The sequence below is a fragment of the Microchirus variegatus genome, assembly GCF_963457635.1.
Source record: "Microchirus variegatus genome assembly, chromosome: 15".
NCBI lineage: Eukaryota > Metazoa > Chordata > Actinopteri > Pleuronectiformes > Soleidae > Microchirus > Microchirus variegatus.
In genome coordinates this window covers 19,251,341-19,267,461 of record NC_139816.1, presented here as the reverse complement: position 1 = coordinate 19,267,461, position 16,121 = coordinate 19,251,341, and the positions used below count along the sequence as shown (strand labels likewise).

At 40.6% G+C, this 16,121-nt stretch overlaps 1 protein-coding gene across 1 annotated transcript in view; it reads right to left on the bottom strand.

The window, feature by feature from the left end:
- Positions 1 to 4,873: 4,873 nt before the first annotated feature.
- The window catches only part of vav3 (vav guanine nucleotide exchange factor 3), a gene marked incomplete at both ends in the record, with an annotated part of 95,298 nt that continues 84,050 nt past the window's right edge, over positions 4,874 to 16,121 (bottom strand). Inside the window, 6 exons of the mRNA XM_083901637.1 lie at positions 4,874 to 4,918; positions 5,786 to 5,937; positions 6,927 to 7,007; positions 12,290 to 12,419; positions 12,965 to 13,052; positions 15,622 to 15,738. Coding sequence (XP_083757763.1) covers positions 4,874 to 4,918; positions 5,786 to 5,937; positions 6,927 to 7,007; positions 12,290 to 12,419; positions 12,965 to 13,052; positions 15,622 to 15,738 — 613 coding nt within the window. The remainder of the gene's footprint in view (positions 4,919 to 5,785; positions 5,938 to 6,926; positions 7,008 to 12,289; positions 12,420 to 12,964; positions 13,053 to 15,621; positions 15,739 to 16,121) is intronic.

The following is a 16,121-nucleotide window of genomic DNA, read 5'->3' as shown; positions in this document are numbered from 1 at the left end:
TGATGATTTAAAAACAATTCCATTGAATATTAACCATGTTTTTGGATAGTTGGTTTACAAATAAAGCTAATCGATCGCCAGAAAACCTGCAGACTCTAACATGATCATATCATTAGGAACAATAACAACGTGGTAAAAGTAGTTGTATAACTAACACTCAGCTGACAGGGTTATATACGTTATATATACACACAATAATAAGAGCATAAAGCATCAAAAACAATATAATACAAATAGCTACAATAGAGAATATAGATTCTTAAAAACGCAAATACTTCTTGCACAAAATGTGAAAAACACACTGAAGATAATGTTATTATTATACAATTGCACACAGAACAGAAAACACAATGTTTAAACAACTTCAACTTAACCCTTAAGTTTTAGTCCTTCAGAGAGAACTAATGTGAATTGCAGGACACATTCATAATTGACACTTCGAACTCACCTTGTGGTCCCGGGTTCACACACAGACCCCAACCGCTAACCCAAACCGTCGAGCCCCGCATGAGCCGGGCGAGGCTGCCGGTGGACTCCAGGGTCTCTGCACTGTTGGTCCGGGCGGCGGCGGTAACGAGTAAACAACGAGCCGCTGGTGTGTTTTAAGTCCACTTGGAGCCCAAATCTGTGGCTAACAGCTGGTGCCGCTAAAACAACAAGCGACAACAAACAGGCGTTACGTCAGCAACTCAACTTTTATTTGCGGCTAACAGCTGAGCGGCTAACAGCTGAGCGGCTACAAACAGCTAGCTGGTGCCGCTAAAAACAACTAGCAACAACAGGTGTTACGTCACCAACTCAACTTTTATTAGTAAATATAAATAACGGAGTTAATTACAGATAGTACAGTAACAAAGTATTTGTACTTCGTTACATTACAACACTGTAATGTTGGTTCAAGGTTTAATGCCTTTAGGAAATAATAAGCCCTTTTGTTTAATACCTCACTTACACTTGGCACATTGGCTCTATAGCGCCCCCTCATACATTATGGGCTCCCATCACAAAGAAGTGGATCCAGTATTCATGAAAGTTGGCACAAATGTTCCTCAATAAATGTGAAATGCAAATGACTGTTGAGTGAGTGAGAAATATGAAGGCCCTTTATGTGAGTACTACAAGCGGCCCTATGGTTTATTTATTTATTTTAAGTTACATCTGATGCTCTGTCTCAGCCTAAAAGCACTCGATTGCTGCCATGTGATTGTCTGAAAGGAGTGTTTGATCGTTCATGGGTATGTTCGTCTTCAAATGCAAAGTGTGCTCAGATACGCTGCTGTATGGCGTTTACTGCGAGGCAAGCGAGAAGACATCGCTGTTCTTTTAAGGTTCATTATTAATGTAGTAACACACACTTACAAATGTGAGTAAACAAATGAGCGAACACTCAGCCTGTGTTTGTGCATTGTGAAACTGTTTCCCCTGCAGACAGATGTTTCCTCTCTTACTAGGTAGAAAATGAACTGTTATAATATTAATCGACCAAGGTGTAAATAGGACAGTGTTTTTAAGGTGAAAGGACAACACTTTAAAAGAAGCAATATGTATCTTTATTTAATGCTTTGTACATATTTTACAGTATGATACAGCAACAATACACGGTAATGCTACACAGTCAGGATTGCACGGTTTTAGAGTTAGGCCACAGCGGTCGGGTACCATGGTAATGAGATATAACACTGAATGTAAAGCGAGTACAACATTAATCTTTGGCGTCATTGGGAGAACAACACATAGGCATGAATGCAAAGTTCATGTGGGGGGAGACTGATAACAAACTGACACATGGTGGGTGATATAGGCTATAATGGATTTTCAGAGCACAGTATTATAGAGTAAGAATTATATCACTTTTTCTCCACATGTGCTGCTTGTGTGACTGCTGTGATTCAGTGCAAGTTTGTCGGATGGTGATGGTTGGCTCAGGAGATTGTATCCTAAAACCCCTGCTGGGCTAAGACTTGCTCAGCCCTGAATCCTGTCAAGACCCTTTTTCTCACGTCCGTGGTGTGCGTGTGTCTCAGCATAAAGAAATAATCTGTGCTCACACTGCATATGAGGAGATAACTGAATCCTATTTCATTCTCTAATTGGCATCATTTCTCTCAGTCTATTCATTTGTGGCGAAATCAAACTAGTCCTCATTAGTTGTTTATGGAGAGCCAGCCCACCTCTTTCCCTCCTCTCCTGATAATACTGAATCATCTCTTCTCCTCCCGCCAACATATGGCAGCGGACATTACAGAACTACATAGCATCGGCATGAGGGACAGAATACAGAGAGAAAACGAGAAGACAGAGATTGGATGAAAGATAGACGCAGGGGAAGGAGAGCGGTATAAAGAGAGAGAGAGGAGCGAAGTGACACAGTGAGAGAGGGCGAGAGAGAGGGGAGCTGACAGAGAGATGGATGCAGCCGGGTCGTCGAGGTGAGGAGATGGTGTAATGATTAGATCGCAGATACCCTTGAGCCTTCCTCCCGTCCCTCCTGCACACAGAAAAATCTGGAAGCTGGCTCTGAGGGGGATGAAGGCCTGCAGTTGTAAATGGCCCTTCTGTCAGGGTTCATCTGGGCGAAGGAGGGAGCGAGGGAGTGGATTACCCGAGTACTGTTCCTCTCCAGCTCTCCCAGGATGTGTGAGATTCACGTGCAGGATTATATTTGTTCACTTCGCCCCTCTAAGATTTTGAACGTATGACACGAGAATCATCATAATGGTCCGTTCATGTTTGACATCACATTAGAGTTAATAAACCTGTACGTTTAACTGTTCACCTCCTTATCAGATGATGTCATCTCAAAACTTAAGCAATTTAAAAATGACTGCCAGGAGACAAGGAGATGTGTTTAAGATGCCTCCATCTAGTGGTCACTTAATGACTCCACTAATGGAAGAAAAATAGGAAAAAGGGAGACATCACCACGCAGAATACATTAACATGATCCTTTTTGACAGATTCCTTCAGTCTTAAATAACATTAATGACAAGAAACATGTTACGTCATACATGATAAAGGGATGGCGTCTGGCAGGGGGTAATTCATCACTTTCATCAAATATAATGGCTCCTTTGAGTTCACGCGACAGCATATCCTTACAATAAACTGTTTCCACTAAAGACGTGTGAAGATGAAGATGTGAGAGGTGGAGGATGACGTCTGTTTCCAGAAGCTAACTCCCCTCATTCGTCAGTCTCCTATAAAACATTAAGTATGTGATTGATGAGGGGAGAGGAGGAGGAGGAAAACATGAACCTACAGTGATGTTTCACTGTCTTCACAAAAAAGGGACTGTATGGGGGGGGACATGTGGAAAGCCTTCTGATTGGTAGACTGTCCTACAACCAAACACATCTTAAATAAAAACAAATTATATCTACATATTTTAAACACAGGCTTGTTTTAACCTGAACAGTTCCAGCTGCTACAGAGTCTTCATTCTCTTCTCCAGACAAACTTGTTATCCATGTTCTCCTGTTGTGTAGGAAAACCCTCTTTCACTGTGGATTGTGTATGTGGGGGTTAGGGCGGCACATGGAGAAAGGAGGGGATGGATTGGAGGACAGATAGCTGGAAGATATAATAAGTAAAAAGTGGTTCGGAAAACTGATTCTTCTGTTCTGAGTTTTTGCCAAATTTAAAACAAGATGCTAAAATATTCTGATGCATAATCGGGAGAAGATGTTGACAAAGTAGAAATCTGGCTTTATCACCTCTCACAGACACAGAATATTAGAGTATCGATCACTTCTGCAAGAATGCAATCAAAGTGCATCACACCCATCATATCTGCAGATAATGAAAAAAAGAAGAAGTCTAAAACTAAAAATTGAAAAAGTAAAAGACGGTTGCTTTGACAGAGGAACAAAGTTTTTTTCTCCTGTTTTCTGTTACAGGAGCCTGTGTGTTTGTTCCACGACACTAATGCCGGAACTAAGATAAACCCTCAGTGAATGGGCTCCTGTTGACAGAGCTGCCACAGATAAGAGCAGAGGATCGCTAACAGCCAAGACAACTGAAAACATGAGAGGCTGAGCTGCAGATAAAGAATGGTGGAGGTGGGAGGAGGAAAACAGGAACAACAGCGATCAATTGCTGGCACTGTGCAGCGATGCTATCCGACGCCATCCCTCTCTTACTTCTCCTGCGTGCGTGTGTGTGTGGTGATCATGATGTGCAGCGGAGGAGAGGTGGGTGGTGTGGATGTGTGATTCTGGGTCATCAAGTCATCAATAACCACCTGCATTAGTGGAACAAACACACAGGCAAGGTCAGAACTGTCTGAGATTCATCAGAGTAAGGAGGGAGCAAAAAAAAAAAAAACTGTTCACTGTGGGTCTTTTCAGCTCTGATGACTCTGTTCCCACAGGGATTGGTGGAAACGATGGATGGAGGGATGGATGGATGAGCGCATGAATGGGAAAGAGGCATTTGAGTATCCACTTTTGACAGATTGGCGATGGCCGACTTGGCAAGAAGAAACAGGTGGGAGTTGGGGGGGGGGGGAGCTGTGGATGGAGCAAGAGGTGAATTATGGATGGACGGACGAAGTCGGGGAGGTGTTTGGCGAGGGCTCGTGTCCTGCTGACAGTCAAGCTGCTAGACGATGGAGTCACTTAGCCTCGCGAGTTGGCCAGAAGTGATCGGGCGTCTTTGCATCTGCAATGAGTTGCAGCCCTTTTTTTTTTCCCTCTCTCAAAGGCCACTGGGATGGTCGTGCGCAGCAGAGCCGGAGAGTGAAGCAGTAACACTGGAGCGAGCGGCAGTGCAGATGCTCACTCTGTCTGTCACTGGTCCTGTGCTCAGTGTGTTCACTCCACTGCTGCCGTCCTTCTTCTTCTTCTATCTCACTGTAACTCCCGCGGTGAGACTCTCACTCCTCACCCTCCTCTACATATGTGGATGGAAACCAGCCCACCTGAAGGGAGGGGGGGAAATGGGAATACAACATCATACAGAGGTTGACTGAGCATCCATTATAATTTTACCCGTTTTTACATTTTTCCTCAGATGCCTTTTGTATTTTCTAATTAGTGTTTTGCTAAATGTAGCAGAACACCATTCTGCAGCTGTTTACTGGATTTGAAACCTTCAATAATAAGTAACAAATCTGATATGTATATATGTTAACAGATTCCCACATCTAAACAAATAAATGAAAAACATATCTGCTCTCAAAGAAATGCAGAAAAAAAGCAATAATGTAGAAAATCACACATTTAGAAAAAGTCCAGACCAACAGAGTCCGCTTATCTTTTGTTTTGAGCATTTATTTGTGATACCCGGGTATTTAACTGAACTGAGATGGTGGCGTCTAGAAAAAGACAGACTTTGAGTTGACTGGTTTCCAGCTATTTGTGCCAGTTGTTTTTTCCTGGTTAAAGGCACTAAAGAGACACAAAAAGCAGTCAACAGTTTCTACACACGGTGTTTAGTTTTGTTTTGTTTTTTCTTCAGCTGCTGCATCAGAAAATCTTCTTAATTTAACGCAGCTATTCTCAAAACGCTCTCACAGCACAGATGCAATACAGAACACACGAACATGCATACACCTACTTCCATACCAGTAGCCCCTCACTCTCAGCACTGAATTTCCAAAAAACGCACTTGATATTGGTTTTGAATTGAGTATATAAGACAAAGGTTAATAGAATAAAGAAAAAAATAATAATCTGACATCCAGGGATCTGTATTCAAATCCTTTTCCAGAGCAGTCAGGATGAAAACACAACTAATAAAAGTTTATAATCTTTTTAATGAGAGGTAAGACAGATTTTTCACTCACCCTGCCATTAACCTCGCCCCTCCACCAGCCGTTGGCTCCTGACTTTGTGTAGATCTTAACCACGTCGCCCTCCTGCAGCGAGAGTTCCCGGGTGTCACGTGAGCTGAAGTCGTACCGCGCTATCGCCACGCCGATCACTTTGGGAGTAAACACTGGAGGAGGAGAAGAGTGGGCGAACAAAAAAAAAGAAAGAGAGATAAGAAGGTGAAGAACTGCTGAGAAACAATGAACAACGATAAAAGTAAAACACCTAAAACACCCATTTCTCCATGTATACACATGAATAAAACAAAGTCATAACTACATGGACAGTTACATTTACTGCACTGTATGAAAATGTCATTTTGGGAAATAATGCTACAGTTTCCTAGTAATACATTTACACTGTTTAGTGGTTTAGATCCATTGAACTTAGTAACACTGTAAATACTGCAGCTTGTTTTAACGAGTTTATTTGTTCTAAAATATGAGATAACTGTATTTTTTTTTGCCCAACTTCATTCTCTTGCCTCAGATGAAAAAGACAAGTATATAGGTCCAGTTGCTACAGGGGATTATAGCCACTATAGAATGTTTCCGTGTGTGTGTGTGTGTGTTTGACTGGACATCATGTCGAGGAGTCAGTGGTTTAAGAGACAGATGTGGCGTGGGTTAGTTCGTTACCACTGCTCCATGCTGCCCTGCTGTCTTTCTTCTTGCTACAGACACTGACTGGTGAGTCAGACTCGGCTAAGTTCAAAGATAATGAAATGTCAGACCTTTGCAGTCTGACCATAGAATATCTCCTGTCGAGAAGCTCTGTGTAACTGGACATCTTTACTTTAATGACAGACACTCAACAAACATAAAACATGACATGCAAAAACTGTACACACACACACACAAACTCACATCCATGCGTTATTACAATAAACAGTTCCTGCTCTCGACACAGAGTGACAATAACTATGGAAGAAGCGAAAATTGTGTGATGGGAAAACTTGAGAATGTGACTCTCTGAGATTCAGGTGACGATGTGAAAGCTCTGAGCCACGGCCAGCATGCTAAACAGCCTTCGACATGAAAGCAAAGGGAAGAAAGAAGAAATGCAGTGACAGAGAGCAGGCAGAGAGAGAGAAAGAGTGAGAAGCGATACCTGTACCTGACCAGAAGGGAGCAGAGGAAGGAGGTACAAAGCTGTAGCCGGCAGGAGTTACAAAAGAGATGCCGCACAGCAATGGGACTATGGCAGGGCGGGGCCAGGCAGGGAGCGAAGAGGTGTGTGTGTGTGTGTGTGTGTTGAGGGGGGAGGGAGGTAAGGGATGAGATGGAGGGAGAAGAGAGAAGCAAAGGAGAAAAAAACATATTGAAAATCAAAAATATCAGCATTTTACCCTGTTGCAGTTTGATAAAGTATAAATACTGTGTTGTAAGGGGTTTTCCAGACCTGGTATTAACATCTGTCCATTGTGAATGAACACTTGTGAATGCTGTCAGAGATTTTAATCTTTAATCTGAGAATTTTCTCAGAATTCTGACTTATGACTAACCCTATTATGAACATATTTATAACCAGGCCATCTGGATTTATTTTGATTTTATGGCTGTAGAATTGTCAAAAAATGTTCCATGAGTGAACACTTCTGCCTAGGGATGGGAATCAGTATCGGTCAGCGTTCGTATCGGTCCACTACTGGTCAAAATCAGTGTCAGTAATTAAATTATTATTGTGTTTTGACTCTGCAATACATAAATGATGTGGGTTTTTTTTTTGGTTTTTTTACTTTCTTTCTACCAAATACTCTTTAGTAGATAATTGACCTGTACCACATAAAGTGTTGGGATTTCTTTTTGCAAACAAACTGAATTGTAAATGAACCGACTTGCATTAACGGTGGCACAGTAGTAATATTTTAAAATTTTATTGTGATCTATTATACTATTTATAACCATAAACTAAACTGAAAAGTGAGCTGATGCTGAACAAATCCCCACCACTGTCGAGATTTAGCTGAAACATGCAGTAATGACACACATTCGCTCTAATTTGCCAGAAGGATGTCAGCATCATTAATGGTGGGGGGGGGGGGCACATCTTCACTTGTGTATTTAATTGGGAAGAACATGCAGTGTGTTCACAATAACAGCAGAGGGAATAGATCTGTCCGTTTGCGTATTCATAAAGACAATCATCCTGCAGTATTTCAGCTCACAGTGTCGACTCTGCACATTTCTCTACCTTCAAGTGAAGCTCTGCCTTTATTTTTTTCTCCTCCCCCCCACAAACAACTTGTGAGATATAAACAGTTTTCCAGGATTTCTACTGACAGAAGTTAATGCGATGTCTTGGAGTCACGCACATCGACAAAAGGCTTCAGGTATGAATACTGAGAGTGAGGCATTCACTTTGCCATCTCTTTCAGATTATTTTGGGATGTCAACACAGCCAATATGGTGCAGTCATGTGAGCATGCGGATGCTGAAAACGGTTCTGCTCAGTCGCAGCGTTACTCGAGCAGAAACAGACTGTACAGGATAAATTCAATGAGAATATATGGTTTAGTGTGCCACAGAGACTACACATGATGGACAACAATGTGCAGCAATTTGTTTTTGTTTATATAAATAAATAATACCAAAAAAGAGTTAATATTAATACCAAACACCTAAGCCTCAAAATGTCCGCCTGAACCTTCTTTTGTTTTGCTTATTTTAACCATAAAAGGTCCAGAAAATGTGCTGTGACTAAGTTCTTTTGCCCATTTTTTTCAGGAATAACTTTCAATAGCTGGCAGTTATTTACAATTTACTGCCATGTTAAAATAGTGTGTTAACAATTCAAAATGGAGAATTAAAAAAAAAAAAAAAAGAAAACTGTAGTTGTACATGAACACTAGATTGTGAGTGTTAAATATGCAATTTGAACAGCATAAAACCCATTTAAAATAAACTAGAAAAGCACTCGGAGGGCGCAGACCTCCGCCAAGGCAGCTCAGTGCCACTAACAGACAAACAAACAAACTACGGCGAAAACATATACCTCCTGACGGAGGTCAAGAATGGTGAATTTTTGTCTCAATGTCCAAAAACATTTAAAACAATCAAAACTAATGTACAGGCGTTTTCCCACTTTTTCCTTTCTGGCGACAGAGATGCTGATTTGCCGGCTGAAATTACTGTATTACTGTAAAATAACCACGTTTGACGTGCAGAAACCACTGGAATTTTTCCAATAGCACAAACCACTGCGTAAATTCGGTAATGCAAAGTGCACTTGTGCAAACGCGTTGTCTACGTAGCGCTTGAGCACATATCCACACCCGACTTTAAAGCTAAGTCTCAGTGAACCATCCCATTGTAAAGTAAATAAACCCAGGCCTGCTCAGGAACCTGCATTTCAGCCACTGGGGATGGAAAATCTAATCGCCACAAAGGCAAATAAATGCCCAAACTTTTTTTCGGGAGAAATGTGCCGCTCCCAACAATATTGCTGGCAAGTTAACAGCTCTGGGTTATTGATATGCTGTGAGAGGAGCAGAGCTCTGGTGGTTTGTAAAATGAATACTAATCAGTGCAGTGAGAGACAGCTCAGCAACCCCTAATGGTGTCAAGGTATGAGCAATATGAAGAGAGATCGCCCTCCACTTCAAACAGCCACCAAAACACCAGCTGCATTTTACATGCTTCATTTTTTGCTAAATCTGATTTGTGGACAACAGCAGAATCCTCAATGTGAGCTGGTTTTCTAATAAAGGAGACAGCGATCACACAAAGGCTGCACATGCTGACACATTAGTGTGGCAGCTCAGTCGATATGGATATAATTGTCCATATTTCGGACAAACACTGTTGCTATTGTAGTTCTTGCATCAGTTAAACGTGATCAAACTGTTCACACAAAAAAGCCTAAACATTAATTAGCAGTCGTCCAACAGAGGTGGAGGAGGATTGAAATCAGAACAAAAGAGTCATATCAAAGTGAAAGAGAGAAAAATGAAGGCCGCACACTGGGAGGAGTTTGCCCACAGGACTCAGCACCGCACGAGGACAAAGCCGATTTGGACCGGCGCCATCTAGACTTGTGTTGTGAAGCAAGAGTTTGAACAACATGCCTCCACTAGAACAACCACACATCTCTTAACAATCTGTTCACTGCTTGGAACATGATCATGAACAAGCCTGGACTTTTTTGTCATGTTTTTTTTTTTTCGTTTTTTTTTTCTCCAATGCACACAGTGGCATACAAGGTTGAAATGAAACCACATTTTGCCTCTGATTGTTATTACTCATACTTTCCAGAAATCAACTGATGGGCCTTGCTTGGCTGTCACAGTGGGTTTCATACCACATTTTTTTTGGCATTTCTTCAAACATTGACAAACTTTGGCAAAACAACACTGTCTGCTCCACTCTTGCAGGAAGCAGACAATCAAATATTTGTCTTTTTTTTCCAATGTTGTTCCCATTTGACAATACGAGACGAGCCAAAATGATTTAATAATGAATTCACACCTAAGTGAACTACAGTTCAGTTTCAGAAGTTTGACAATTATTTGTGTCGTGTTCCCTCCCGCTGATTAATTATGTTAGATCCCTACACGTCTCACACCTGTAAAAATTAAAGGGACTGGACGCAGTGTTCCCTCTCATTCAGCCTCGACCGACAACGTGTCTAACACCGAAATGTTGGGAGGAACCAAGTTCGCTAAGCTAATGGCTGACAAATCCACAGAGTTAAAAAGGCACAAACAGCTGCACGTGTAAACAATCATCAGTGGGCTGCAACAACAAACAACAACAGCTGTGTCAGTCTGTTGTCAGGAAGTTCAGTCTGACACAGGTTTATAGAAAACATCGCCTCAGCATCGACACAGACAGCGTCCTCCAACAAGTTTGTGCTGTGGTTAAAACTTTCTTCAATGTCAAATGATGTTTGTGGCAAAAGGACAATATTTTGCTTTCATTGTCACTGAATACATGTACGTAATAAATGTCTTTGTGCAGTAGTGCTGCATTTAAAAAACAAAATCATAATGATACATTCTCATGCAATGACAAACAAACCAAATAAAAAAAAATGCAATTTCTATTGTATTTTGCTGCTCTTTTAACCATGTTCTGTAAGGTGACCTTGGGTGTTTTGAAAGGCACCCATAAATTGAAGGCATTATTATTTTTCATATTATGTTACACAAACGTTATGTTCGAAGTCTCAATGAGGTTAACAATAAAAGCTATGCCACTGATCCCACTGGAATTTTAATAAATATCCCATCCATCCATCTTCTAATGCTTTATCCTCCACGTGAGGTGTTGCGGGGCGTGCTGTGCCTTATATCCTAATCCTAAATATTCTAATGGTAATAATACTTAAAAATGTATGATCCAAATCACAAAAAAAGGTCAGAATTAATTTGGCAAATGTGACCAAAAAAACAACCAAACAAACAAAATTGGCATATATATCTATATCTATAGCTCTCTCTCTATATCTATATATATATATATATCTATATATAAATAAAACAGTAACTCTCTAAGCAGTGACTAATAATGATTGTATTGCATAGCCTTTGCTGTAACTCCCGCTTGGCTGAAACGAAGTGTCTACAAATCAGTTTAGAAATGATCCAAATTCGTTCAAGGTTCGACCCGATTGCGTCACTCCTGTGGAACCTGGATCGATTTGATCGTGGGTGAACGCGGAGAGAGACTTATCACATCTAATAACACGCTTAGTGCCTTCAACAACCTCCGTTTGACAGCCGAGTCAAAGACAATTAGTATCAGAGGAGACGCAACCGATTTCAACAAATATGGAGGCAGCTCTTTTCAGGCTGTGAGGAGATTCCCCCAGTGATTAACAGCAGAGTGATGAAAAAAGCTGAGAGTCTGGAGGAGTGGGCGGAGCTGGGTACAGGTTAAAGGTTGCGAGGAGCACGAACGATCAGCTGATGCTGATTAGGAATCATTTAGGTGAGGTGTGTACGTCTTGGCAAGAGCCAGAACAATTAATCAGGAAAGAAATCAATAGTTAATCATTACGAGCAAAAAAAGAATGTTTCCAGCTTTTTGAATGAGATGCTTTTCACTGACCTTTGGGTTTTATGGGGGCGCAAATGAATCAGTTTCTTTAGGGCAATTTTTCACACGTTTATTTGGCATTTTAGACAAAAGCTGTTGATCTGTATTATAAATTATAGATTATTGGATGAGGAAAACAAAATGTTGTGCAGCCCTCGTTGTGAACAAGGGACACGTTTTCTGATAGAAAGAACCACATGTAGTGTATGCAAAATCAGGCTACTTTTTTTTTTTTTTTTTTTTTAAATCATACACTTATACACACATATATATGGGCAAAATATTACATTAATCCCTCCCAAATGTTACAATCTGGACCTTTAAATCTGAAGGATTGGTGCTCATTAGGAAACTAACAGTTTTAATCTCTCCTATATCATTACATTACTAGCAAATAGGCGATTATTTCTATTATAAACTCCTGAGGGGTTTTTTACTCACTGTTGCCTCCTGAGCGGTTGAGTCGGTGCACAGCAGCGTTCTCAGTTTCCAAGTACGGAAACTGTAGCGTGGTGTCCAGACTCCTGAACCCTTCTCTCAGGGAGTGGTGTTTGTAGTATTCAATTAGCTCCTGGATGGAAACAGACACATACATAGTTATTTAAAGTTATGTTTGAAAATTAAGAGATGTTGTTTTTTAGCTGACCTGGGGCCATGTTTAACAGATATTTCATTAAAACACTGTCAAATCAAAGAGGCACCAGCTTCAAAAGTGGATTCTATAACCACCACAGCACTTGTTGTTGCTGTGCGTAATACGTTGTAAAAACAATCATGGGGTGCATTGAAGATGTTTTAAAGGCTGACTATAGCTATCACTTCATGTAAAAATACAGCTATGATACACATTTGATATTCAAATACACTCCTACACATCTGAGATACAGAAAATACAGTTCTGACATAAATAAGAGTGGTAAACCTTTCCAATACGAGCTGGACTTAACTGTAATGTTCAAGCCCTCGGGCCAGTATAAACACATCTCTAATCACAGCTATTTTTGTGCACACAGCTGAAATAAAATTCAGGCTTTTGACACTTCATTAAACAAACATGATGATTTATTTATGAACTGCAGGGGTGGAATATGAAAAAAGAAGGGAAAAAAACCTCACAGTTATGCTCCTGAACTTCTTGTTCTCTGCGATGTAGAAGCAGCCGTCCTTGGTCAGGATCTTTATGTGCTTCACGTCGTTGTTGTACCTGTGAACCAGTGAATAAGTTATGAGTGTAATTTCCCTCCCTGATCACCGCCATCGATCGGTGGCAGGCCCTCACTGGCTCCTGGCTCCCGTGGAGAGCGCGGCGGTTGGCGTAATGCATAGGGCCCAAAGGTTTGTGTCACATGAATGATGAGTCGTCAGCAGAAAATGTCTGTGTTTTTGTGTTTGTTTGTTTGTGGAGGAGTAAAAAACCTGTGGTCATGGTTTCACATTCAGTGCTGCTTCATCAGTGATTGTGCATAACATGTGTGTATAGTTATTATGTCACCTGACCTAAAATTATAAATACGGTTATCAAGTTAGTGTGAATATGTCTATAAGACCCCTATAAACACTCAAATGACCACTAAAGACTTGTGGTTTCTTCAACTGTTTCTCACTCAGGATCAGTGATAACCATAAAAACACACACAAACCTATTAAATACACAAAGTGTGACATGTTTAGTACAGAGTTTGGAAGGATTCATACATTTTTTAGCAATTTTTTTTCTCCCATGCTTTAGACTTTATGCTATTATATTCTCTTGGCTGTGGCTTCATATTTATCCCCAACAATGTTGGCTACTAATCTCACTTTTGGCAAGACAGGAACTGCAGATTCATTCATTAATTCATTCATTATCTACAACTATATCCTCTACACCAAATTTTTGAGAACAAGCCATGTAAACATATATAACATAGTAATAAAAAAACATACAGAAATAACTCATTTAGAGCTAGGACTAATGATTATTTTCGTAATCGATTAATCTGTGGATTATTTTCTCAATTAATCAATGAATTGTCTGGTCCATAAAATGTCATAAAATGTTAAAAAACGTTGATCAGTGTTTGTCAAACCTGAAAATGATGATGTTCTCTTATGTTTTATTTTGTCCACAAACCAAAATGATTCCGTTTTAATGATGTCTTTGTTATGTGGAGCAAAGAAACACAAAATATTCACATTTAAGGAGCTGTGAAATCTTGTTTTAATCATGAAAAAAGTTTCAAACTGATGAATTGATTATCAAAATAGTTGACGATTAATTTAGTTATCGATTAATAATCAATTGGTCAATTGTTTCAGCTCTAAACTCATTATAAGTTGATATTAATTGGTGGGCCACATGCAATTGATTTTGGGGCCGCATGTGGCCCCTGGGCCGCCAGTTTGAGACCCCTGCTCTACATGGACACAATCCCAGCTGATATAGGGTGAAAGGCAGGGTGCACCCTGGACATGTCGCCAGTTCATCACAGGGCCAACATACAGAGATGAACATGTTGCACACGGGGGAAAACGTGCAAACACCGCAGTAAAAGGCCCTGGCTCAATCCGGGATTCGAACCATCGGGCTTCTTGCTGTGATAAAAAGCCACAAATTTAGCAACTATTTCTTAAAATCACTGAGCTTTTATTTTAATCTATGAAACAGCAACCGTTTTTAGTGTAAGAGACAGTTCTTTGTCGCAGTAATGATGCGACAATCTTGTTCAAAGCGTGTTAGACTGTGTGTGGTCAGAGCTGCCCAGGAAGTTGCCTCCAATTTATACAGAACTGTGGTCTCTTGGCTATTTGAGCAAAAATTATCCACCTGCTCCACTGAGATAAATAAGAGTTGTGCCAGAGGACTTTTCCTTTTTCATGAGTAATACTTTTGTGAATGTTGTTCCTAAAACTACAAAGGCCTCTCTTTATACTCTCACTCTTATAGAGTTTTTTGGTTTTGTTTTTACAAAGGCATTCTGTTTCCTATGGTCACGCACGCACGCATGCACGCACGCACGCACGCACGCACGCACGCACGCACGCACGCACGCACGCACGCACACACTGCTTATGGAAGAACAGTGTTTCAGCTTTGATACTATTTTCCTCTTCCTGTCTGCATTTACAATGACACCAATTATATTGACTAAAGAGCCGAGTTACATTGGTAAGGTCAAGACCACTTTGTTCGCTCCTCATTACCAAGATCAAGATGGCTGCTCTGAGGTCAGACTCATGAAAGCATTTGGTTCTGTCAGTTTCACATGAACACACACACAAAACACACACGCACACACGCACGCACACACACGCGCGCACACACACACGCACACACACACGCGCACACACGCACACACACGCACACACACACACACACACACACACAAACACGTGTCACTGTGGTTGACCACAGACTCAGCCTCAGAGGAAAAGCACATCATTCTGCAAATTAACTGTAACTGGCTTAGTCAAGTACTGCTGTATATCTGGGAGTTACATCTGGTCAATACTGTGGTTAAGCTGCTGAAGGCTCACGATGATTATATCCGACAGGAGTAAAAAAGGAAGAACAATAAATGTGGTCACAGTTGATCTTTCTCCACATTTATTTACGTCAAATTAAATAAATTCACAAGTTGTTCAGGCAAGTGTTAATCGTTTTCGTCTCTCTTTAGGGGAAATAAATTCAATATATACTCAAAACATCGCCATTTTCAAAGTTCATTTGCACAAGTTAATTCCCAGTTTCATGTCATTTGAATATGTGGATGTGCTAGAAAGAAGTGACTCACTTTATGCTGATGGCGTACTCGGTGTACTCTCTGCTGCGATGGCGGACCAAGTATGTGCTGTTGACCCTGTTGATGAGTTCTGCCTCTGCCTGGAGCCTCTCCATGGGCCCTGCAAACCTAAAACCCAGCAGACAAAAGGAGCATTAAGGAGGAATCCACAGAGCTGTGCTGCAGGTGTACCCTTGGTTAATTTGCTGTGGGAATAATCAATAAAAAATAGAACTCCTTATATGGACATCCTGGGGGGCGAGTGTGTTTATAGGTCTCATATTCAGGTTTTTTTATTTGTGTTATGTGTTGTTGAGTCAAATTTATGATTAATTTTATATCAAATTCTTAGGAGTGATATAAAGTAGCAATAATTGTGTGGACGTCACAAAATTTACAGTTTTTTTCTTTCTTTTTTGTTCATAAAAACAACATTTTGCAATCAAATTTTGCAAATTTAATCGGATTGGGGGTTAGGGTTAAACATTTTGAGTACTCATTTTTCGAAGGGT